The sequence below is a fragment of the Martes martes genome (genome assembly GCF_963455335.1).
Source record: "Martes martes genome assembly, chromosome: 7".
NCBI lineage: Eukaryota > Metazoa > Chordata > Mammalia > Carnivora > Mustelidae > Martes > Martes martes.
Window position 1 is genome coordinate 59,010,430 of NC_137894.1, and position 25,511 is coordinate 59,035,940.

The 25,511-nt window shown below is 39.8% G+C and overlaps 1 protein-coding gene across 1 annotated transcript in view; it reads right to left on the reverse strand.

Annotated features, from left to right (window-relative positions):
* Positions 1-25,511, reverse strand: part of FSIP1 (fibrous sheath interacting protein 1) — a gene marked incomplete at both ends in the record, with an annotated part of 174,027 nt that overhangs the window by 125,059 nt on the left and 23,457 nt on the right. The window contains 3 exons of the mRNA XM_080809705.1: positions 5,949-6,059; positions 8,790-8,914; positions 11,688-11,786. Of these exons, the coding sequence (XP_080665831.1) occupies positions 5,949-6,059; positions 8,790-8,914; positions 11,688-11,786 (335 nt within the window). The remainder of the gene's footprint in view (positions 1-5,948; positions 6,060-8,789; positions 8,915-11,687; positions 11,787-25,511) is intronic.

Below are 25,511 nucleotides of genomic sequence, written 5' to 3' on the forward strand. Positions count from 1 at the left end.
GCATGCGCTCTCTTTCTCTCTCAAATAAATCTTTAAATTTAAAAAAAAGCAGAAGCCATAATCTAGAACTAAAGTGATGAGAACCCAAATGAAGGAATACAGAACACAGGGCAGATACCAGAGATAATTAGGGAGTGGAATTTACAGCATCTGGAGATAATTTGATGGAAGAGTGAAAGAAGGAGCAAGGATCAAAAATAAAAAACAAAATCTGGATTTTGAGAACTAGGGGTATAGTGGTCATATTGACCAAGTGAGGGAATACAGAAGACATAGTAGGTTCAAGGAGGAAAATGACGAATTCTGTTTGGGAACTTTTGATATTCACAGATGTTCCTAGAATATCCACAGATTATGTTAGGTAGTTAAATATATTTGAAGTTCAAGATAGAGACCTAGATTGGAAATAAGTATTTTGGACTCATCCACATCTCTATGATGGCTTAAACCCTTGAACCATGGGAATGGATGAGGTCACCCAGAGAAACATGTAGCACAAGGACAGAAGAATCATGAAAACACTAATAATAAAAGGGCAAATGGAGGGCAAGGAAGTTTAAAAATTTCATACACTTTGGTTTCATGACTCTAATACCAGGAATCAATCCCTAAGCGGTAACCACAAGAGATACATGCAAAAACTCACGAGAGTTTTTGCAAGAATTACATGTCTCCCCCTAACCCCGGCATCCAATCTCCCTTCCTGTTTCAGTAAAACCAAATACTGCATGAGCTTTAGTAGGAAACAGGTCCCCAACAGACACCTCTTCTGCCCACCCTTGGCATCAGGAAGACAAGCAAATGACCCAGAATTAGCCAGTCAGAAGTCAACACCTTGGACTTTTGACTCTTGAGGGAAAGAGATACAAAGATGCAGGGGAAGTGGGACGGTAATTAATGGCGATAGCAGTAATCTTGGGCTTACCAGTACTGGTAGCAGCGATCATCTAGTGGGGGTGACTGATGGCTATGACACAACCCCTAACCAGCCTGTTTCTAAAGAGTTTCCATAGCCATGTTTCTGGGTACCCTGATACCTGCCAAACTTCCCACCAAGTCTGTGGGCTATACAACTCTCCCAATACATTTATTCTGTTCTTTCCACTGAAGTCCATCTCTGTTTCTTGCAACCCAGAACACTGACTTATATGTTTTTGCCATGTCATTTAGAGTAAAGAATAATTACAAAAAGTCCAAATGTCTAAAAATAGGGAAAAGTGTATATCCATACAAGGATATGATATATTAATAAACATTTTAAATACACTTATGAGTTGGCAGTGAAAGTTATTATACATCATTATAAAAAATAGTATTTTGTCACAAATAAGAAACTCCCGTTAATTTTTCCTAAATACAAGGGATATAAATACTATATGATCTAAATGAGAAATAATGAGTCACCAAATAATGAAACTATGGAATCAATGGCTAAATATTTGGGTGATAAATCCAAAATTTTTGTTTGAATGGAATTCTTTTTTAATGACACTGGAAATAAAAGAGCATGTCAGATTAAATTAAACAGAAATATAAATGTTTCAGGCATTATTCTGTCACAGAGGGAAATTATATGAAATATGTAGTAGATGGTATCATGTTTTTCCATCTAGCACCTTCTAGACACCCTTGCTAATGTGGGAAATTTGTAGCTTTCAGAAGTCTTGCCTCCCTAAGATAGAACCCAGAAAATGCTCTTCACCACCCTCCTTTACAGTGAGTGCTCAGTCTGGTAACCAAGGGTCTACAACCAAACCCACACATTCAACACTGATTTAGATATGGGTAATTTGAGATACAATGCAAAACTCATTTTGCCAGTAGAGGCAGCTGGCTGTGGGGAGTGCCATTCATTACAAGTGTAAATTCCCAAAATAGAAAGAAATCTAAGGGCTCCTGGCTGGCTCAGCAGGAGAAGCATGCAACTCTTGATCTCCGGGTTGTGAGTTTGAGCCCCATGCTGGGTGTAGGGATTACTTTAAAAAAATGAATTAGGGGTGCCTGGGTTAAGTGTCTATCTTCAGCTCATGTTAAGCGTCTATCTTCAGCTCATGTTATGATTCCAGAGTCTTGGGATCGAGTCCCACATTGGGCTCCCTCCTCAGCAGGGAGTCTGCTTGTTCCTCTCCCTCTGCCTTCCCCCATTTATGCTCACTCCCTCTCTCATTCTCACTGTCTCAAGTAAATAATCTTTTTTAAAATAAATAAATATATATTTTTAAAAACGGAAACCTTTTAAAAATTCTTAGTATCCTAGAGAGATTCAAGAGACTATCCCCGTTCTCACAATTAAACATGCCGCTATGAAGAACCACCCAAGGGCAGGAGTTCTGGGGAATTAAAACGTAATTACCATCCTAGTCACTCTCTTTCAGTTGCACAGTCATTTGTCAGAAAATGGGAGGATGGGTTAGCACTCCAGAAAGAAAAAGACACACATAAGTGCCAAAGACTAATTTGAGGAATTTGAAGAAGTTTGGTATGGTTTAAGAATATACTAGATGGGGGTGCCTGGGTGGCTCAGTGGATTAAGCCTCTGCCTTTGGCTCGGGTCATGATCTCAGGGTCCTGGGATCGAGTCCCACATCGGGCTCTCTGCTCAGCGGGGAGCCTGCTTCTTCCTCTCTCTCTGCCTGCCTCTCTGCCTACTTATGATCTCTGTCTGTCAAATAAATAAATAAAATCTTAAAAAAAAAAAAAAAAGAATATACTAGATGGGGTGCCTGGGTGGCTCAGTCAGTTGAGCTTCTGCCTTTGGCTTGGGTCACGGTGCTGGGGTCCTGCCTTGTTAAGATACAAGATTTTAGAGAATAATTACTGAAGTTGAAAAAATTTAGACATTTTAATGTATTTTAAGAAATTGAGGGTTAGTAGCACCAGATCAGATATAAAATACTGAACTGAATCCTCAAACTACGAGAGGAAAAGGAGATGAAGTTAAGAAAACAAAATAAATCTAGGGACGCCTGCCTGGGTGGTTCAGTCAGTTGAGTGTCTGTCTTTGGCTCAGGTCATGATCCCTGGGTTCTGGGACCAAGTCCCACATCCAACTCTCAGCTCAGCAGGGAGTCTGCTTCTCCCTCTCCCTCTGCCTGCTTATGCTCTCTCTCTCTCTCTCTCTGTGTCAAATAAATGAATAAAATATTTAAAAAAAGAAAGAAAGAAAACAAAATAAATCTAATCAATGAAATAACAAGATGGGGAAAAAAAGGTCCAAACACTGTCAGAAGTCATAATATATATGAATAAATTAAATATCTTCATTAAAAGATTAAGAATAAGGAAATAATAACAAAAGATAAACAAAGACAACAAAAATCCAGCTATATGGTATTTGTAAATAATCTACCTAAAAATAAAAGTAAAGGATAGAAAAGAGTTAAAGAGAGGGACAAGACACAAATACTAACCGAAATAATACGTAAAAGGCAATATTTAATAATAAAAATTCACTGTTAAATCCTTTCTGGGTACATAAGGAAGATCTACCATGCCATAGTTTGGAACCCAGAGAATCAATGGCTAGCAGCTTGCCTAACTTCTTAATTAATAATGAAACCAGGAATGAGATGTAGGTCCCGTAAGTCCTACTGTTGGGAAAAAAAAAAAAAAGGTCTTTTGTTATCTTAGCTTTTGTTAATAAAACAAATTACCACAAAATCTAAAGCTAAAATATTTCCAAATTCTGTGGGAGGTTAGCAGTTTTCCTTACCTACTTCTCGCCTCTGCTTCAGAGAACATACCAGCTGTTCCGAGGCCTCTCTATCTATCCTCTGCCTTGTCAGGGGATGGATCTCCCCAGGCAATCTCGCCAGCCCCAGACACAGCAACACTTTCCTACTTTCCTAGACACAGCCCCTACTGGGCCTGCAACTTCTCAGAAAAGAATATTTCGAGGTTGTAGTCTGTGACGTATGTAGATTCATTGTGATTTGGAGTGAGGGTGGGGGGGTAGCAACTTTGTTTGCCTACACAGGACATTTTTAAATGAAATTAGGTGTCAACATCTAAAAGTATTAAAAGTATTAAAAGTATTTCCAACAGAAAATCTGCATTTCTAGCTTCTCTTGATACGTTGGAGGATCCAGACAGCCCTGGGCTGAGATTTCCAGCCTCAGCCGCCAACTGAGGAGGAATGAGGGCCTCGGAGATCTGGCACGCCCTCCCTCACTGGTCACAGGTACTGTTGCTCACGCACAGCTTGGGTCCCTACAGCAAAAACGACCCTCTGTACCTACTTATCTGAGGCCAGTCTAGTTGCAGAACCTGAGATAGGGATTCTTGTTCGAGTGACTTTCTGAGGGCACGCTCCCAGGAGAAGCCATGTGAGGGAAGCAGGCGAGGACAAGGGAAACACAACCAGGCAAGGACTTGGTCTCAGCTGACCCCTGGGGAAGCTCCACAGGACACACTACTCCGCAGACCCAAGCCTGTCCTGAGTTGGGAGGGGATGGGAGTGGAGAGGGGGAGCTACCCTAGGCTGTTTGGCTCCCATTTAACGCATGGCCAGACTCCAGGGAAGGAGGCAGCTGTGTAGTCTTGACACAGGGTAAGGGAATGGAGGCACAGAAGGTACCAGGTAAAAGGGATCTGGGCAGGTTGCCAGCAGCCTTCACTCCACCATGCCTCTATTAAACATACAGAAATAAAACTAGGTGACAGGGCTAGGGGCTTCCAGGTACCCAGGAGAATGCATTTCTTTGTAGAAGTAAAGGATACTGCTGGAAGTTTAGTAGGCAAACAAGAGCAAATGCTAAGCCACTCCCCTGCTCGTGGGACCAGCCCACGCCCTATAAACCCCACACTTGAACCCTGGACTGCATGCTGTTCCCCTCCTTGGACACTTCAGGGACCTGGATGCTCAAGGCAGAAGCAGGATGGTATTCTTTAGGGTTACTGAAGATGACACCAAAATATCCTGGAGCAAGCTTAGGGAAAATAAGAAATGTCCAAAATAAAAGGACACAGAGAAACACACTGACATGTCATCAGTGACTAAGCCCTATTATATCTCAGGTAAAGGTTTTTTTTTGTTTTTTTTTTTTTCAGGTAAAGGTTATTGTGATCGCTAATGTATAGTCACTCTCACAGTGACATCAGATAATCCTCTGAGAGTTGATAACGAATTGGCCAAGAACAAATCTGAAAAATTCAATCAACTTCATTTTGCAAAACAGGATTTTTTAAAATATTGTCCCATAATTTGAAGATGTACCCAGATTTGTGATAAGAAGTCAATAACATGATAAAAAATAAAAATTAAGAAGTGTAGAGGTCTCCCATCCGTACTAAACTGGCCCAACCCTGTTTAGCTTCCAAGATCAGACAAGATTAGGCATGGTTTGCAAAGTGGCTGGAGCTGGAGAGTATTACACTAAGTGAAGTAATTCAGAAAAGGACAAATATCATATGATCTCACTCATAGGTGGAATTTAAGAAACAAAACAAATGAACATAGGGATGGAAAAAAGATAGAGGCAAGCCATAAAACAGATTCTTAACAACAGAGAACTGAGGGTTGAGGGAGGGGTTGTGGTTTAAATAGGTGATGGGGATTAAGGAAGGCACAGGCTGTGATGAGCCCCAGGTGTTGGGTATTGTATGTAAGTGATGAATCACTAAGCCCTACACCTGAAACTAATATTACACACTGTTAATTAACTGGAATTTAAATAAAAAGTTGAGGGACGCCTAAGTGGCTCAGTCAATTAAGCTGCTGCCTTCAGCTCAAGTCATGATCCCAGAAACCTGGGATCAAGTCCCACATCAGGTTCCCTGCTCAGTGAGGATCCTGCCTCTCCCCCTTCCCTCTGCCTGCTAATCCCTCTGCTTGTGCTCGCTCTCTGTGAAATAAATAAATTTCTTCCCAAAATAAATAAATAATCAAAACTACAGGAAAAAAAAAGAAGATGAAGCATAGAGGTCATTGAACATTAGAGCTTACATACCTCAGGACGGGGCAGCCCCGAATCTCTGTCATCTAAGTCCTTCAAAAGTTCGATCAGCCTTTTCCTCTCTCTGTCCATCATAACCACTGGCTTCCCTGAATCCTTGGCCAACTACAGAATGTTTTAATAAAAAATAATAAATACTCAAGACAATTCATAGTTCAGGAAAATAAAAATGGAAACTGAGCCTTCTATAGCACAGATACACTCGGGCAAAATCTGTGAGATTAGGCATTTTCCATTTGCAAGGTAGTTTTCTTTGATGCCAAAGTTTTGCTCTGGGTCTGTTCTCCAAGCAAAGATACTCCTGCTCTAAGCAGGCCCTCATGTTAGCCATTTTAACAAACATTTTATTTACAGTATAAGATAAAACAAACATGGGCAGTTGGCAAACCTCTCTTTATATAGTATTTATCAGTGTAATAACATATTGAGATATTTGGAAAGAAGCTCTTGCCACTTCCTATGTGACATGTATCTACCAAATGAAACAGCTCTTATTTTTTTAATCTGTGATTTTATTTGTAATTATTTGAAGTTTTATCACATAAAACTTGCAAATTTGTGCCGATGATGTATCTCAACTTTAATCCTTCTAATGAGTTGATAAGAGCACAATGACCAATCATGCATATATGGTAATTCTACAGTTAGGTTTTCAAAAAGCTGTTTAAAAGACAATCCTGAATTATAACATCGTCTGACTTAGTGAAGCATTCACAAGACAAGTTTGTTACCACGTCCTGTCACACTATCCTAAAAGTATTTGACATTATAGATCATCCATAAAATGTGAAAAGCGTTAAATATTCTTGATTTAATATTGTACATAAACCACATGAAAATGCCTTTCATTAAGCAAAAGGCAACATTTTAGATGCAGGGAATTTTAATTAAATTGGCAGAGTTAAGACCAAAAAGAGAAAGTGGACAATGCCAGCTTGTCTTCAGCCCTTGCCTTTATCAGGCTAACAAACATGACGTGAAACACAGCTGAGTATTGCTGTTCTGTAAGACAGTAAAGGGATTTCCTCAATATTTAAATAAATGTAACATTTATATAAATCAAAATAGAAAACCCATCTCCCTAGGTTTAGAGATGGCATTTACCGTCTCTGTGAAAAGTCGAACATTACCAATTGATTCCAATCATCTCTCTAGAAGGGGAAAACAGTGACAGCACTTGCTGAACCAGAATTACTATAGAAGTTCAAAAAGCTAATCAGATACATTTAACCACAAGCCAATCTTATTTCAATGAGGACTGTCCAAAAGGAATATTCCATCAGCCATCCACGATCTGAGTTCTGGTGTATGAGATTGATGGAAATACGGTACACACAGAAGAAGTCATGAGACATTCTTGTTTTGAAATAAACAAGGCAGTGGTCAATTCTGGTTTCTTGGAAGCTATCGAGTCTGCCCTTTTCTCCCCTGTCTTCCTAATGCAAGCGAAGATCAGTTTTGTTCCAGGAATGTGCTTCTTGGGATTCTCCAAATTCTCCATCGGTGTCTCCTCTCCCCAGGTGATGCCTTTGTTCTTGGTGGCATCCAGGTAAGAAAACCCAGGGGCCTGCCCTGTGTTTTGCCCAAACAGACCGTAGAGATCTGGCCCAGTCTTGTGCTTCCCTCCCTTTCCCACTGCAGGGCACTGGGCACACTTCTGAACAAAACTCTTCTTGTCCTTCTCAACATCACCATTTCAAAACCACTCTTCCATTGCACCCAAAACAAAGGTGCCTGCTTGCAAGCCAGACATCCTGCCTGCTCCTAAATGAACTTGCCTTTACATTTCCAAACTGTTACATCAGTACTTTGAATAAAGAGTCAGCTACTATTGTTAAAAGGGGAAAAGGGAAATCCATTGTGGGGCTGGCTCTGAGAAAAACACTACCACTCTTGGAAAATTAAGTAAATCAACATGGGCCAGTGCAAAGAGATCAAGCTGGAGAAGGTTTCCTTCAGATCAGAGGGACATGAAGAGAAAAAGCGGGAGTCCCAGAGGCCAATCCTGTCATTGGCACGTTGACCCATGAATCCAATCTGCCTGGAAATGACATGCCAGCTGTGGAAGGAGCATCAGGTTTGAACTGTGAGGAATTATTTAACTCTCCCCTCTTGTGAATAACTTCACACTCACTTAGTAACTCATCTGGTAATGGCCTGGGTGGTTTGTCACAAGCCTTCTGTCCACTGCACCTACACTTCTTGCTGTACATTAATTAATCAGCATTCTAGTCTAATAGAGGAGCTCTTTTGCCCTGGGTTAGTCTGCCTTGAGGACACACCAAGACAGGCTGTAGAGTCTGTAAGACCAAGGTTGAGCCCTTGACACAAGGAGCTAATCAAGGCAAGTGACAAGGGGGCTTCCTGGAGGCTCAGCTGGAGAGGGCAAGGGGCAGACAACCTGTTGTCCTCTCCAGCTCTGCCAGGAGCATTTTCCTTGCAAATTTCTAAATACACCAACTATAAACTCAGTCTCCTTACTTTAAAAGGCCAATTTTACTAATACACAATTTAAAATCTGGGAAACATTGTCTGAAGCTATCATCTAAATAAATGTGTTTCAAACTGCAGGAACCAGGTTTGTTTCTGGGTAGTGAAACAAACGTACCAAACAGCAGCTAGCATTTTTAAAGGGGGTAAAATAAGGTAGGATGGAATAAAAAATAGCGAAGTGAAGTAATGGTCCATAGAACTTTTCTTCAGTTATATATACTGTTTCAATTACATATACATGTATCATGATCAAAAAAGTATTTAAAGACCGTGAACACAACTATTTTCATTTCATAACTCATTTAATTCTACATATTGATTTCTAAACTTCTAAGTACATACCTCAATGTTTCTTTTGATAAAATCCTGGCTGTGTTTACCCCTGAGCTCAGTCTTTTCTGTATTTGAGAAATGTTTCTTTTCTGCTTTGATCAATGACTCGTTTCCTCCCACATCATAGGTAAAATCTAATATTTAAAAAGTTCAAAATTTTTCATGATTATAATTGTCCATTATGCTAAAATTTTAAATTAAAATTACATTAAGCATACATTAAATATATATACATTAAATATATAGGAAATAAAGCAAGCATTGAAATATATAAGCATACATTAAAATATACAAGAAAAAAAAGCACATATAGAAAAACTTCTAAATTCCAAATCCAGAAACTTAATACATACAGAGATTTATTCTTATGGATAAAGAAGATGTGATACACATACACACAGACACTAGAATATTACTCAACCATGAAAAAGAGAAAGATCTTGCAATTTGTGACAGCATGGGTAAACCCAAAGGGTATTATGCTAAGTGAAATGAGTCAGACTGAGGAAGATAATTACCATATGATTTCATGCATAGGTGGAATCTAAAAAGCAAAACAAATGGATAAATAAACATGGCAGAATCATACTTATAAATACAGAGAGCAAAGTGATGGTTCCCAGAGGGGAGGAGAGTGGGGAGATGGGCAAAATGCGTGAAGGGCAGTGACAGATCCTGGTTTCCAGTTAGAGAATGACTAAATCACAGGGATGAAAGGCACAGCATAAGGAATATAGTCAATGGTATCATAATAGTGTCACATGGTGACAGGAGCTACACTTACAGTGAGCATAGATTACTGTGTCAACTTGTTGAGTCACTATGTTGTAACCTGAAATTAGTGTAATACGTGTGTCAACTATACTCTGATGAAGTTAATTAATACAATATATTTTATCTCATTCTCTATATGAAACAAAACTTTCCCTAAAGACTAGAGTCATTTCCTGCTGTTCTATTAATATCCCATCGTCCTCTCTGAACAGTAACTTTTTGTTCGAACCTGTCTTTTAAGCGAAGTCTGGACATAAGGGTCCTGGATGTTTGACATCCCGTCTGCGCAGACCCTGAGAGCTCATCTCAGTTTGTCACTTTTTCTCGACCTTTGAAAAGAGGCCCGAGTCAACATCTGAGCTGTTCAGACCCTGGGTGCTCAAAACAAGGGTAAGAAAAATACTTATGGACTCTTACTCCCTACATTAAATAGCTTGTTTTCACTGTGGTCATATTTAAAGCATTTAAAACAAGATCATGTGACTGCTTCTTTAAAGCTCTAAAAACTCTTAAATGACAAATGGAGTCCCCGCCCTACAAAAGAGGATAAACTGCCACATTAAAGTCCAAAAGGGAAAAACAATAGCCAGCAGCTCAATCCAGACAAGGTTTACTTAAAAGTTATCTTTGTTTTTTAAGAGGGGGTATAACAATAAGGATTAAGGGAGCTAGTCAGTTGGTATATTTATAGCTAGTTGTCAAAGATTCAATTCAAATTTAATAATTAAAGAATGTATTTTGATAACAATAGCTGGAAAGAACCAGGAAAAGGGTAAGATCTCTGGATGTAAATTCTTTTCAAACAAAAATAAATTTGGGTAAGAAAAAAGTTTCACTCAAATTTAAGTTACAAGTTTCTAGGCAAATCAATCTGTATTTTATCATTGGGATTTTATTTCTTTAATAGGTCACTTTTTTTAGTCAACTACCAATAGTTAAAGTATGAGTTTTGGTGAGTGGCCTCCTTAGATCTAAAATATGCAACATTTTCCCCGTAATCCAAGTTATGTATAGTCTTTTAAGCTGAAATATGAAGTTTATTCATTCAGTTTAAGTTTCATATACTCAAACAATACAACTTTAAAATAACTCAAATTAAATGCATTCATGTCTACATTTAAAACAGTTTCTTAGAGGGGCACCTGGGTGGCTCAGTGGATTAAGCCTCTGCCTTCGGCTCAGGTCATGATCTCAGGGTCCTGGGATCGAGCCCCACATGGGGCTCTCTGCTCAGCGGGGAGCCTGCTTCCCTCTCTCTCTCTCTGCCTGACTCTCTGCGTACTTGTGATCTATCTCTCTCTGTCAAATAAATAAGTAAATTTATTTAAAAAAAAAACAGTTTCTTAGAGACGCCTAGGTGGCTCAGTTGGTTCCGCGTCTGCCTTTAGCTCAGGTCATGATCCCAGGGTCCTGGAATCCCTTCCCACGTTGCGTTCCCTGCTCCACAGGGAGTCTGCTTCTCTCTCTCTGCCCCTTCCCCCACTCAGTCTCCCAATTTCTCTCACTCTCGTGCTCTCTCCCTCTCAAATAAATATAAATAAATTAGTTAATTAATTAATTAATTAGTTGTAGTAAAAAACATTGGGTTGTCTGGTTAGAACCATCTCACTAAAAAGGTCCTCTCCTCTCCACCCTGGTGGTGACCAACAGTAGAAGCTGCCACATTCCTATATGAACACCAACGCTTGCCCAGTTGGATGAGTCAGTTAGACCAGGGGTAGGCACCTAACCCAACCTGGATCAGTTGTTGTCTTTTCCACAGTTTTGAAAGTGAGTCTCCCTCTCATGACTAACTACAGAATATGCTCTTGGGAATCAAAAAAAAGCTGTCTACCCCCAGGATTATTTCTATAAATTTTCTTTTTTGCTTAAGTTACTTGAAGCCAGCTTTTCTTTAACTCTTCATTATATAAAATTTAAATATCCAAAAATAGAAAGAATAGTATTATAAACCCTCAACAACTAACTTCAACAATGATTAACTCGTGACCAATTTTGTTTCATCTAGAACCTTAACTTACATTTACCTACCTCTGGATTAAATCACATCAGATGATTTCATCTGTGAATATTTCTGCATATAGCTAGTATTTTCTTGTGACATTATGCTAAATCACACAAATTAAAACATACCTTGATTGACATTGTGTATACGGTTTTCATATTCCTCTGGAGGGACTTGAGTGTGAAACACTGAGAAAAAGGTGTCTTCATGCTCATAGGGACAAGGATCTACCAATTTAAAAAATCACTTGTTTAATACACAAAATAAGTAAGTTGCCTACATGAACAGTTGTTTAAAAGGAAGATCTAACATTCTCCACAATATTCCTCAATCCCCTCCACATACATATTTCTTAAGATGTCACTTCCAGGGGGAGACAAGATGGCGGGGAAGTAGGAGGAGGCACCTTTTCAACCTGCACCCTAAAGTGAGCTGATTACCTACCAAAGAACTCCGATCACCCATGAAATCAGCCTGAGATCAGAATTATACATGTCTGGATCTCTACGGGGGCCAGAAGACACCAGTGGGCAGGTAAAGTGGAGTGGGAACGTCGGACTGATATCGGAAGATAAACAAAAGGGGGAGGGAGCCACCAGAGGCGACCGACTGGAAAATAATACCCCAATACGAGAGTGCCCGGCATCTGGGGACCAGCATTAACTTGGAGTCTTGTTGAAAGCACTCAAAAGAGCAAAGACTCGAGCGGGGAAATTGTGGGAATCGGGGCGGATAGGGATAGGGGCTTAAGTCCCCAGACCCAGGGCAGCCTCCCCTGGCGCTGACCCAGAGAGTGCGGCGGAGAAACCTGGTCTTTGTCCCGGAGCCGCCAGTGCGCCCGAGAACGGGTGGAGTCCGGCTCCCATGAGGGGCTGGGAGCCACACCAGACGGCAGAACGCGCACCTTACTGGAGATGCGCGTGTGCCTCAACCTCCCCTGAGAGAGGTGCACGAACGCCCAGCCTGGTGTTCTGGGACCCACGCGGCGATAGACCCACGCGGCGATAGAGCCGATAGAGCTGGAGGCGCCGCGCCCCAAACCATCCCCTGGGAGAGGTGCGCGCAAGACCTGAGCTCTTAGCCCCAGCCAGCGGGAAAATCTCAGTGTGCGATTGCTGCTTGGAACCTCTCTGGCGGTCTGGAGCTGCCCAGACAGCCACAGCTGCCTTGGTTTTGCGTACAAGCAGGAGATCCTGCGTCCCCAGGGACCGTGACTCAGAACCTGCTCTGCCAGCGGCCCAGCGGCTGCAGCACCTGCAGGGGAGCAGACTGAGGCTTCTCTCTGAGAGGGAGGTCGGGGTGCAGTTTTCTTTCCTCTAAACCTCCAAAAACCATCAAAAGCTGTCAAGGCGAGAGAAAAGAAGTGAACAAACATAAAAACCTCCAGAGAACAAAAACCTGAAAAAAAACGTTTTTCTCAGAGCCCACCCCCTTGAGGGGGTCGGGAGGACTTAACTCAGGGAACATCATTGACTGAAAACCCACGTGGCAGCCCCCTCCCCCAGAAAACAAATCAGGAAAAAAAAAAAAAAAAAGACTACAAGAGAACAACCACCACTACTTCATAGATACAACTTTTATTTTTAATTCTTTCCCACTATTCTGGTTCATTTTTTTTCTTTTTTTATATAGATAATTTTTTAACCTATTTACCATCACAGTGAGATGTCCAGTACATCAAATTCCATGATAAACTTCTAACCTGAATTTTTTGATACATACACATGTGTTTTTCTTTTGATTTTCTATTTTCTTAATTTTTTAAAAAATTTTTAATTTAGTTTAGTCCAGTTTATTCCTTTTTTATTTTTATTTTCTAATATTCATATAGAGTTAAACTTCAAGGTAACCCCCTTTCTCCAAGCAATGCTACCCCTATAGGTGAACCAATTTTTTAATCCCCCTTTTTCTTAGGAAAGTTGAGTCCTTTAACAAAGATATCAAGATACATCCAGGAAGAATCAAAATAACCTTCCTCGCCCACACCGAGAATCTATAACCATGCTCCCATCTTTTTCTTCTGCCAGTGTCTCTGTGTATTTATGTTTGTCCGGATAGTATATAAATCTTATACTTGGGGTTCTTCTTGACGAGGCTCCTCCTTTTTTTTTTTTGCTTATATATATATATATATTTTCTCTCGTCATATACTTTTATCAGTCTTTTTGTTTGTCTGTTTTTGTTTGTATACGTCATAAACCTTACCCTGGGGCCCATTTGGGCTGAACCTTCACTTTTATCTTCCCTTTTTTTCCTGTCTCTCTCTCTCCCTCTTTTTTCTTTTTCTTTTCTTTTTTCTCTCATTTGGGTGGGGAATCCTGAGTGCTCAGAAGCGTTCCAGGGTGCACCTTGACTGCACCACGGTCAATACATCCAGCTACATCTGTCCAGTCATCTCTCACCAAAATGACTAGGAGGAGGAATCCCCAACAGAAGAAAAATACAGAGGATGGGCCTTCTGCAACAGAGCTAACGGCTATCAACATAGACAATATGTCAGAAAGAGAATTCAGGCTAACAATTATCCAGGCAATAGCTAGGTTGGAGAAAGCCATGGATGACCAAACAGAATTGATTAGGGCAGAATTGAAAGCGACCAGAGAGGAGGTTCATAATGTTAGGGCAGAGCTGAAGGCCACTAGGGATGAGGTTCACAACGCTCTCAATGAGTTCCAATCTAATCTAAATTCTCTAAAAGCTAGGGTAACTGAGACAGAAGATAGAATTAGTGATCTGGAGGACAAACAAATAGAGAGAAAGGATCAGGAGGAAGCCTGGAACAAACAGCTTAGAAGCCACAAAAACAGAATCAGGGAAATAAATGATGCCATGAAACGTTCCAACGTCAGAATTATTGGAATCCCTGAAGGGGAGGAGAAAGAAAGAAGTCTAGAAGATATAGTGGAACAAGTTTTTCATGAAAATTTTCCCAATCTTGCGAATGGAACAAGTGTTCATGTACTAGAAGTAGAAAGGTCCCCCCCCAAGATTATAAATTCAAAAAAAACATCCAGGCACCTCATAGTAAAATTGAGGAATCATAATTGTAGATACAATCTCTTGAAAGCCGCTAGGACAAAGAAGCTCCTTACATACAGAGGAAAGCCCATCAGAATAACGTCAGACCTGTCCACAGAGACCTGGCAAGCCAGAAAGGGCTGGCAAGATATATTCAGGGCACTAAATGAGAAGAACATGCAGCCAAGAATACTTTATCCAGCAAGACTGACATTCAAAATGGATGGAGAGATAAAGAGTTTCCAAGACCGGCAAGGCTTGAAAGACTATGCAACCACCAAGCCGACACTGCAGGAAATATTAAGGGGGGTTCTATAAAAGAGGAAAAATCCTAAGAATAGCATTGAACAGAAATATAGAGACAATCGACAGAAAGAAAGACTTCAAAGATAACACAATGTCAATAAAAACGTATCTCTCAATAATCACTCTCAATGTGAATGGCCTAAATGCACCCATAAAACGACACAGGGTTGCAGATTGGATAAAACGACAGGACCCATCCATATGTTGTCTACAAGAGACCCATTTTGAACCTAAAGATACACCCAGACTGAAAGTGAAGGGATGGAGAAGCATCTTTCACGCCAATGGGCCTCAAAAGAAGGCCGGGGTAGCGATTCTCATATCAGATAAATTAGATTTTAAACTAAAGACGGTAGTCAGGGATACAGAAGGACACTACATCATTCTTAAAGGGACTATCCACCAAGATGATCTAACAATTGTAAATATCTATGCCCCCAATATGGGAGCAGCCAATTACATAAGAAAACTATTAATCAAGATAAAGAGTCACATTGATATGAATACATTAATAGTAGGAGATCTTAACACGCCTCTCTCAGAAATAGACAGATCATCGAAGCAGAAAATCAATAAAGAAATAAGAGCATTGAATGATACATTGGACCAGATGGACCTCATAGATATATACAGAACATTCCACCCTAAAACAACAGAATACTCATTCTTCTCAAGTGCACATGGAACCTTCTCCAGAATAGACCACATACTGGGTCACAAATCAGGGCTCAACCGATACCAAAAGACTGAGATTATTCCCTGCATATTCTCAGATCACAATGCTTTGAAACTGGAGCTCAATCACAAGGAAAAGTTCAGAAGGAACTCAAATACCTGGAAGCTAAAGACCACCTTGCTTAAGAATGCTTGGATCAACCAGGAGATCAAAGAAGAACTTAAACAATTTATGGAAACCAATGAGAACGAAGACACTTCACTCCAAAACCTATGGGATACAGCAAAGGCGGTCCTAAGGGGGAAATTCATAGCCATGCAAGCCTCCCTCAAAAAAATTGAAAAATCCAGAATACACCAGCTGTCTCTACACCTTAAAGAACTGGAGAATCAACAACAAATCAAACCAACTCCACACGTAAGAAGGGAAATAATCAAGATTAGAGCAGAGATCAACGAGGTAGAAACCAGAGATACAGTAGAACGTATCAACGAAACTAGAAGCTGGTTTTTTGAAAGAATCAATAAGATCGATAAACCATTGGCCACACTAATCCAAAAGAAAAGAGAGAAAGCCCAAATTAATAAAATTATGAATGAAAAGGGAGAGATCACAACTAACACCAAGGAAGTAGAAACAATCATCAGAAGCTATTATCAACAGTTATATGCCAATAAGCTAAGCAACCTAGATGAAATGGATGCATTCCTGGAAAACTATAAACTCCCAAAATTGAACCAGGAAGAAATTGACAACCTGAATGGACCGATATCTAGTAACGAGATTGAAGCAGTGATCAAAAACCTCCCAAAAAACAAGAGCCCAGGACCTGACGGATTCCCTGGGGAATTCTATCAAACTTTCAAAGAAGAAATAATACCTATTCTCCTGAAGCTGTTTCAAAAAATTGAAGCAGAAGGAAAACTTCCAGACTCTTTTTATGAAGCCAGCATTACCCTGATCCCCAAACCAGGCAAAGACCCTACCAAAAAGGAGAATTTCAGACCGATATCACTGATGAATATGGATGCTAAGATTCTCAACAAGATCCTAGCAAACAGGATCCAACAGCACATTAAAAAGATTATCCACCATGACCAGGTAGGATTCATCCCTGGGTTACAAGGATGGTTCAACATTCGCAAATCAATCAATGTGATAGAACAAATCAATAAGAGAAGAGAGAAGAACCACATGATCCTCTCCATTGATGCAGAAAAAGCTTTTGACAAAATCCAGCATCCGTTCCTGATTAAAACGCTTCAAAGTATAGGGATAGAGGGAACATTCCTGAACTTCATCAAATCTATCTATGAAAAACCCACAGCAAATATCATCCTCAATGGGAAAAAGCTTGCAGCCTTCCCATTGAGATCAGGAACACGACAAGGATGCCCACTCTCACCACTCTTGTTCAACATAGTATTAGAAGTCCTAGCAACAGCAATCAGACAACAAAGAGAAATAAAAGGTATCCAAATTGGCAAGGAAGAAGTCAAACTCTCTCTCTTCGCAGATGACATGATTCTTTATATGGAAAACCCGAAAGACTCCACCTCCAAACTACTAGAACTCATACAGCAATTCAGTAATGTAGCAGGATACAAAGTCAATGTCCAGAAATCAGTGGCTTTCTTATACACTAACAATGAAAATACAGAAAGGCAAATTAGAGAATCGATTCCATTTACTATAGCACCAAAAACCATAAGATACCTCGGAATAAGCCTAACCAAAGAGGTTAAAGATCTGTACTCGAGGAACTACAGAACACTCCTAAAAGAAATTGAAGAAGACACAAAAAGATGGAAGACCATTCCATGCTCTTGGATGGGAAGAATAAACATCGTTAAAATGTCTATACTGCCCAGAGCAATCTATACTTTTAATGCCATTCCAATCAAAATTCCACCAGTATTTTTCAAAGAGCTGGAGCAAATAATACTACAATTTGTATGGAATCAGAAGAGACCCCGAATTGCTAAGGAAATGTTGAAAAACAAAAATAAAACTGGTGGCATCACGTTACCTGATTTCAAGCTTTACTACAAAGCTGTGATCACCAAGACAGCATGGTACTGGCATAAAAACAGACACATGGACCAGTGGAACAGAGTAGAGAGCCCAGATATGGACCCTCAACTCTATGGTCAAATAATCTTTGACAAAACAGGAAAAAATATCCAGTGGAAAAAAGACAGTCTCTTCAATAAATGGTGCTGGGAAAACTGGACAGCTATATGTAGAAGAATGAAACTTGACCATTCTCTTACACCGTACACAAAGATAAACTCGAAATGGATAAAAGACCTCAACGTGAGACAGGAATCCATCAGAATCCTCGAGGAGAACATAGGGAGTAACCTCTTTGATATCAGCCACAGCAACTTCTTTCAAGATATGTCTCCAAAGGCGAAGGAAACAAAGGCAAAGATGAACTTCTGGGACTTCATCAAGATAAAAAGCTTCTGCACAGCAAAAGAAACAGTCATCAAAACAAAGAGGCAACCCACGGAATGGGAGAAGATATTTGCAAATGACAGTACAGATAAAAGGTTGATATCCAGGATCTATAAAGAACTCCTCAAACTCAACACACACAAAACAGATAATCATATTAAAAAATGGGCAGAAGATATGAACAGACACTTCTCCAAGGAAGACATACAAATGGCTACCAGACACATGAAAAAATGTTCATCATCACTAGCCATCAGGGAGATTCAAATCAAAACCACATTGAGATACCACCTTACACCAGTTAGAATGGCCAAAATTAGCAAGACAGGAAACAACGTGTGTTGGAGAGGATGTGGAGAAAGGGGAACCCTCTTCCACTGTTGGTGGGAATGCAAACTGGTGCAGCCACTTTGGAGAACAGTGTGGAGATTCCTCAGGAAATTAAAAATAGATCTTCCCTATGACCCTGCAATTGCACTGCTGGGTATTTACCCCAAAGATACAGATGTAGTGAAAAGAAGGGCCATCTGTACCCCAATGTTTATAGCAGCAATGGCCACGGTCGCCAAACTGTGGAAAGAACCAAGATGCCCTTCAACGGATGAATGGATAAGGAAGATGTGGTCCATATACACTATGGAGTATTATGCCTCCATCAGAAAGGACGAATACCCAACTTTTGTAGCAACATGGACAGGACTGGAAGAGATTATGTTGAGTGAAATAAGTCAAACAGAGAAAGTCAAGTATCATATGGTTTCACTTATTGGTGGAGCATAACAAATAATATAGAGGACAAGGGTAGATGGAGAGGAGAAGGGAGTTGAGGGAAATTGGAAGGGGAGGTGAACCATGAGAGACTATGGACTCTGAAAAACAACCTGAGGGTTTTGAAGGGGCGGGGTGGGAGGGTGGGGGAACCAGGTGGTGGGTATTAGGGAGGGCACAGATTGCATGGAGCACTGGGTGTGGTGAAAAAACAATGGATACTGTTACGCTGAAAATAAATAAAAAATTAAAAAAAAAAAAAAAAGATGTCACTTCCAGGTAGAAATGATAATCATCTTTATATACAGCCGCTGAAACAAACAGCAGAAAATCAAGATAGTCAAAAAGCATTTCCCTAGGACTTCTATGCAAAGAGAATGTACAAGGGTATCCTAAAATACCACATTAACTCTCTGGAGTTAATGTATCCAAATTCCAACATCCATAATATAGAGAATATGCACACCGAATAACCTTGTATTTTTCTTTTTAGATCCCCAAATAAAGATTTCAGATATATGGTCATTAAGATAAAAACATACATTTGAATGAGAAAACTAGGAGACTCTAAGCAGTTAGCTTTCTTTCTCTGGGATAGCTTTGGGATAGCTTTGGGATTTGTGCTCTTGGGCTAATACCCATAAAGAAATAAGGAAATTGGGTTTTTTTCAACTCTTCTTCTTTCAGTGTAATTGATTTTATTTTCTCCCATTAGCTAATGTAGATGCTAACTGCAAGAAACTGCTAACATAAACAAGTATCCTTTCCTTCTAAGTCTCTAGGTCAACACGAGAGACTCTATCTCTGAAACAAACCTGGTTCAAGCACCCTCTTAAAGATGATATAGGCAAAGGAATTTGGCAGAAGATACATTCACCCCCACACACAAATATCACCCAATTTAAAACATACAACGTCTGAGTGTAAAAAGAAATGTATCAATTCCAATTCCCTAATTTGGAATTCAAAACAATGGAGCATCACTGGAACTGACATTACAATGTTAATCCTGTATAATCTTTGATGAGTTAATCTAGCAAATCAGTGTTGGAAGCCTTGGGTGGGAGAGGGGTAAGCTACTTTTGTGTAAAAGACAGAAAGGCTTAAAGTTCTTTTCAAGTGGTAATATATTTATTTTTGATCCCATAACTCCTTCTTACTGGCAATTTTGCTCACTTTTACACAGAAGCACCTAGAAAGACACAAGGATATGAAAACTTGCAATACTAAAAACTGTTATAGCAAGGTGGTATTTGGAGATAATTTTAACCTAAGGGCTTTTCCTAGGCTAAACTTACTCTTGTGATCCTGTGGCTATTCACCAGTGGTGTCAGTGGTATTCTGTATTCTCCAAACCTCAGATGGAAGATGGGCACAGCTTAGAGCAAAAGGCCTCACAGCTCAGCTTTGAGCTTAAAGGACAACAGTTTTGAAAGTCAGTTATTCAACTGCAGGAGCTTAACTCCTCAAGAGAAAAGAGAAAGCATTTTCTGAATTTCCAAAGTCCTCCTTTAGAAAACTCTTCCTTACAGTAAAACAAAAACAAAACGGATTACTATAGAAGAAGTAATGGAATTAGAAAATAGTCAGTGGGTAACCATCATCATAATAATTGATTCGTGTAAGAATCACCCATGGGGGGCGCCTGGGTGGCTCAGTTGGTTAAGCAGCTGCCTTCGGCTCGGGTCATGATCCCAGCGTCCTGGGATAGAGTCCCGCATCGGGCTCCTTGCTTGGCGGGGAGCCTGCTTCTCCCTCTGCCTCTGTCTGTGCTCACGCTCTCTCTCTCTCCCTCTCTCTCTCTGACAAATAAATAAATAAAATCTTAAAAAAAAAAAAAAAGAATCACCCATGGATGGTAAAAGTAGTGGTTGAAAATTTGAAGAATGATACAACAGCTTCATAGTACCTCCCCACAAGATGACTTACTCAGTACAAAAGGAAAGCTAGTACCTTTACAGTGGAGAAACCTGACAGACACCACCTTAACCAAGTAATCAAGGTTCACCTCACCAGTTATGAGACAATCGACCTCACATACCTTCTGATAGGATCCACTGAGGACACAGTGGGATTCCTGTCAAAAATGAATAACCTGAACCTAATTTTATTGAAATAGAAACAAACCAGACTGGGGAACGGTCTACAAAACATCAACCCTATAGTCTTCAAAAATGCCAGTGTCATAAAATACAAAGAATGACTAAAGAGACATGACAATGCAGTGCAATACAGGACCAGTTTTCTTTTGATCTATCAATTTTCTTTTGATAGAAAGGATTTTAGTGGGACAATTGGCCAAATATGAAGAAAACCTGTAGACTGGACAATAGTAGTGAATCGATGCTGATTTCCTGACTTGTGCGTGTGTGTGCATGCACACAGGCAAGTGTTCTTGTGTGAAGAGGGAGATGGAGGGGACACACACGTAGAGAGACAGAGGCGAATGTGGCAACATGTTAGCACTTAGAGAATCTGGATAAAGGGCTTTTGAAAATTCTTTGTGCTTTTCTTGAAAAGTCTGAAATTATATCAAAAGTCTGAAATTATATCAAAATTAAATGTAATAGGAAATTTTAAAAGATTCCTCTCCTCACTATGAGTATTTATGTGGGGACCAAAAAATCTCTCTTCAGAGATCAAGAGTCAGAGTTTGAAGGACTGAGCACACTTTAAGATTTTATTTATTTATTTGACAGACAGAGATTACAAATAGCCAGAGAGGCAAGCAGAGAGAGAGAGGAGGCAGAGAGAGAGAGGAGGCAGAAGGCTCCCCACTGAGCAGAGAGCCTGATGCGGGTCTTGATCCCAGGACCCTGGGATCATAACCTGAGCCTAAGGCAGAGGCTTTAACCCACTGAGCCACCCAGGTGCCCCCTGAGCACACTTTAAATAAGAGTCTTAAAAGAGAAACATTGGGATGGGATTTAAGTTGTTTTCTGCCAACTAAGGAAGAAACTAAAGCCCATCCCAGACAGTGTAGAAGGATCTAGAACAGCATCAGAGGAAATGAGGTTAGAGTAGACATGAGCAACCCAGGTGGGAGGCTGCTCCCTGATACATATTCCCTTGAAGGTAGATGACATCCCAAACTGGATTGAAACCCCCAAAGAAAATGAGGAAACTCAGAGCAGAGTGGGCTCTGCCTCACTACATACCTGGAACTCTGAAAGGAGACTCCATACAGAGTGCTCCACATTTACATGATAGCCACAAAGCAGCAATGGCAGTGAGCCATGTTTAGAGGAAGACAGGGCCTGAAATTCACCCTCTGCATGCTCTCTCTCTCTCTCTCTCCCTCCCTCTGTCTCTTACACACACACACACACACACACACACACACACACACACACACACACCCCACAGCTCCTCATGGCTGGCCTACAGCATGGAGATCTAGAAGTTCTTAACCCTATGAACTACATGAAGCCCTCCCCCACGACACATCACAATGCCAACCAAAAATGCACATATCCAAATGTCCCTGAGAATTGAGAACCATTCTACTAGACTCTAATTTCAATAAATTCAAAATATCAAAGCAATATTATTTCTATATTAGCTTTTAAAATATAGGGCTTATAAAAAAATTCTGGAGAACAAGGGAAAGGCACCCTAATTTTCCAATTAACTATTAGATCAATAAGAAAATAAGAAGAAAAAAAGAAAAAAAAAGAAGAACACAATAACAATGTATAGAGAACAGTGATAACATCACATACGAAAGAATGCACTTTAGAGATAAAGCTATATTTGGAAATAAATTCATAACAGTGCTGCTTTCATCATATTGTTATAGACCAAACTGTATCCTTCCAAAATGTGTATGTTGAAGCCCTAACCTCCAGTGTGCCTGTGTTTGAAGACAGGGCCTTCGAGGAGATAATCAAAGCTAAATAAGGTCGTTGGGTGGGGCCCTGATCTAATAGAACTTGTGGCCTTATAAGAAAAGGGAAAGACACCAGAGATATCTTTATCCCCTTCCCCACTTCCCTTGGCACAGAGAAAAGGTCATGAGGACACAGAGAGAAGGTGGACATCTGCAAGCTGGGAAGAGAGACTTCACCGAAAAAAGAATTTTCCAGCACATTGATCTTGGACTTCTAACCTCCAGAGCTGTGAGAAAATAAATTTCTGCTGGTTAAGCCACACAACCTGTGGTATTTTTTTTTTATGACAGCCCTACCTAGCAGACTAAGATACATATTTTACCAGAAAATGAAATGAGTTTAACTAATTTAACTGAAGAAGCTAGAGAAAATAATAACAAGGTTAAGAAAAGACATAATAATAATAATAATAAAAGCTAGAATGAGCAAAGAAATTCAAAACTGGCTCTTGAACATATAAAAAGAAAAATGTACAAGTGTAATTTTAAAAACAGAAAACACTATTTGTAATCAAGATCACATGTTTTCGGTGAAAAAACAGACCACTGGAACAGAATAGGGAGTTCAGAAACAGACCCACAAAAATATAGTCAACTGATCTTTAATAAAAGAGCAAAGGCAATTCAGTGGGGAGAGGATGATTTCTTTAATATGGTGCTAGAATAACTGGATGTCCGTATGCAAAAAAAGAAAGGAATGAAGGTAGCAAGGAAGGAAAGAAGGAAGGAAGGGAGGGAGGGGAGGAGGGACAGAGGGACATACACAAATCTAGACAGAGACCTTATACTTTTCATAAACATTAATTCAACTAAATGTAAAATGCAAAACTGTAAAACTTTTGAAGGAAAACACAGAGAAAAATCCATGTGCTCTTGGGTTTGGTGATGAGTTTTCATATACACCACCAAAAGCATGATCCATGAAAGAATAAAATTGGTATATTGAACTTTATTAAAATTAAAAACTTCTGCTCTACAAAAGACACTGTAAAGAGAACAAAAAGACAAGCCACAGGCTAGAAGAAAATACTTACAAAATACATAGGTGATAAAGGATTTGTATCCAAAACATACAAAGCACTTAAAACTTAACAGTAAGAAAACAACCCAATTTTGTTAAATGGGCAAAGGATCTGAACAGACAACTCACGAAAGAAAATATACAGAGAGCAAATGAACACCTGAAAAGATAGTCAATATCATTTGCCATTAGGGAAATGCAAATGCAAATTAAAACAACAATGAGATACCACTGTATACCTATTAGAATGGCTAAAATCCAAAAAATAATACCAATTGCTGCCAAGGTTGCAAAGCAACAGAAACTCCCATTCTTTGCTGGTGGGAATACAAAATGGTACAGGCAGTTTCTTACAAAGTTAAATAGCTTTCCCATATGTTCTAGCTATGCTGCTCCTGGATATTTATCTAAGTAAATTGAAAATTTAGTCCACAAAAAAAACTTGGAAGACAGGCAGTTTCTTACAAAGTTAAATAGCTTTCCCATATGTTCTAGCTATGCTGCTCCTGGATATTTATCTAAGTAAATTGAAAATTTAGTCCACAAAAAAAACCCCCACATAGAATGTTTAAAGCAGTTTAATTCACAGTGACCAAAAACTGGAAGCAGTCAAGATACCTTTCAATTGGTCAAGGTATAAACAAACTGTGGTATATCCATAGAATGAAATATTACTCAGTGACAAAAAGAAAGCAGTTATCAAGCCACAAAAAGATACTGATGAATCTTAAAGGCATATTGCTAAGTGAAAGAACCCAATCTGAAAAGGCTATGTACTGTGTGGTTCCAATTATATAACATTCTGGAAAAGGCAAACTATAGAGATGGTTAAAAGGTCAGAAGCATCTAGAGGTGTGGGGGGAGGAGGGAGGGTTGACTGGGAATTCACACAGGGAATTTTTCACAGTGTTAAAACTACTCTGTATGATATTTTAAAGCTGGTTCCATGAAACTATGCATTTTGACAATCTATAGCTTCACAACACAAAGAGTGAAACTTAATGAATGAAAGATTTCAAAATATCATTTAGGATGTCGGAGAATCCCAAGATGGAATGCAGAATGTGACCAAACAATTTAACCATATTACAAATGTCTGAAACAATCTCACTGAGGGCGGTAGGGGGAAAAGGTGCTCATCTTAAGTGTCTGTGGAAACGAGAGGAGTCTGCAAGACTCAAGGCAGCAGGGACCGCGCCTGAGCACAGAACTCCAGTTGACTAAGTTGTCAACTTAGTTAATTGTTAACTTAGGTTAACAATTTTACTATCACTACACATCTACTGGAATTGAGCAACAAGTGCAGGGAGAAACAGTGTCAAGAGCCAGGTTTCTCACGTTGGAGTAGGGGTTACAGATAAGGAAGAGGAAAAGGTTAGAATGATTCACGTGGTAAAAGAATAAACTTGGAGACATCAGTATGAATCCTTGTTTTGCTTAATATAGATACAGATGGTTACACATAGAAATATTTATAGACAAGGTATATAACAGGTTAGCATACCCACAAATATTTCCTTCCTTAGAGGGCCTAGAATCAATGACTCCCCAGTAGCAACAAGCACACCTAGCAACCAGATCTTGGTTTCTAATATCATTCTCCAATCAGAGGAACCAGGGCTCCCTGAAGAGACAACTGATTCTAGGACTCAGGAAATACACAAGCTGGGGGGGAAAAAGGAAATATACAAGCTGAGTCTGGTGCATCCTGTAGTGCCAGAAAGTAAGGCAACAACAAAAACAACAACAACAAAACAAAAGTAACAACAAAACAAAACAAAACTGGCAATGCTGGAGGTACATCAAAGGGACAC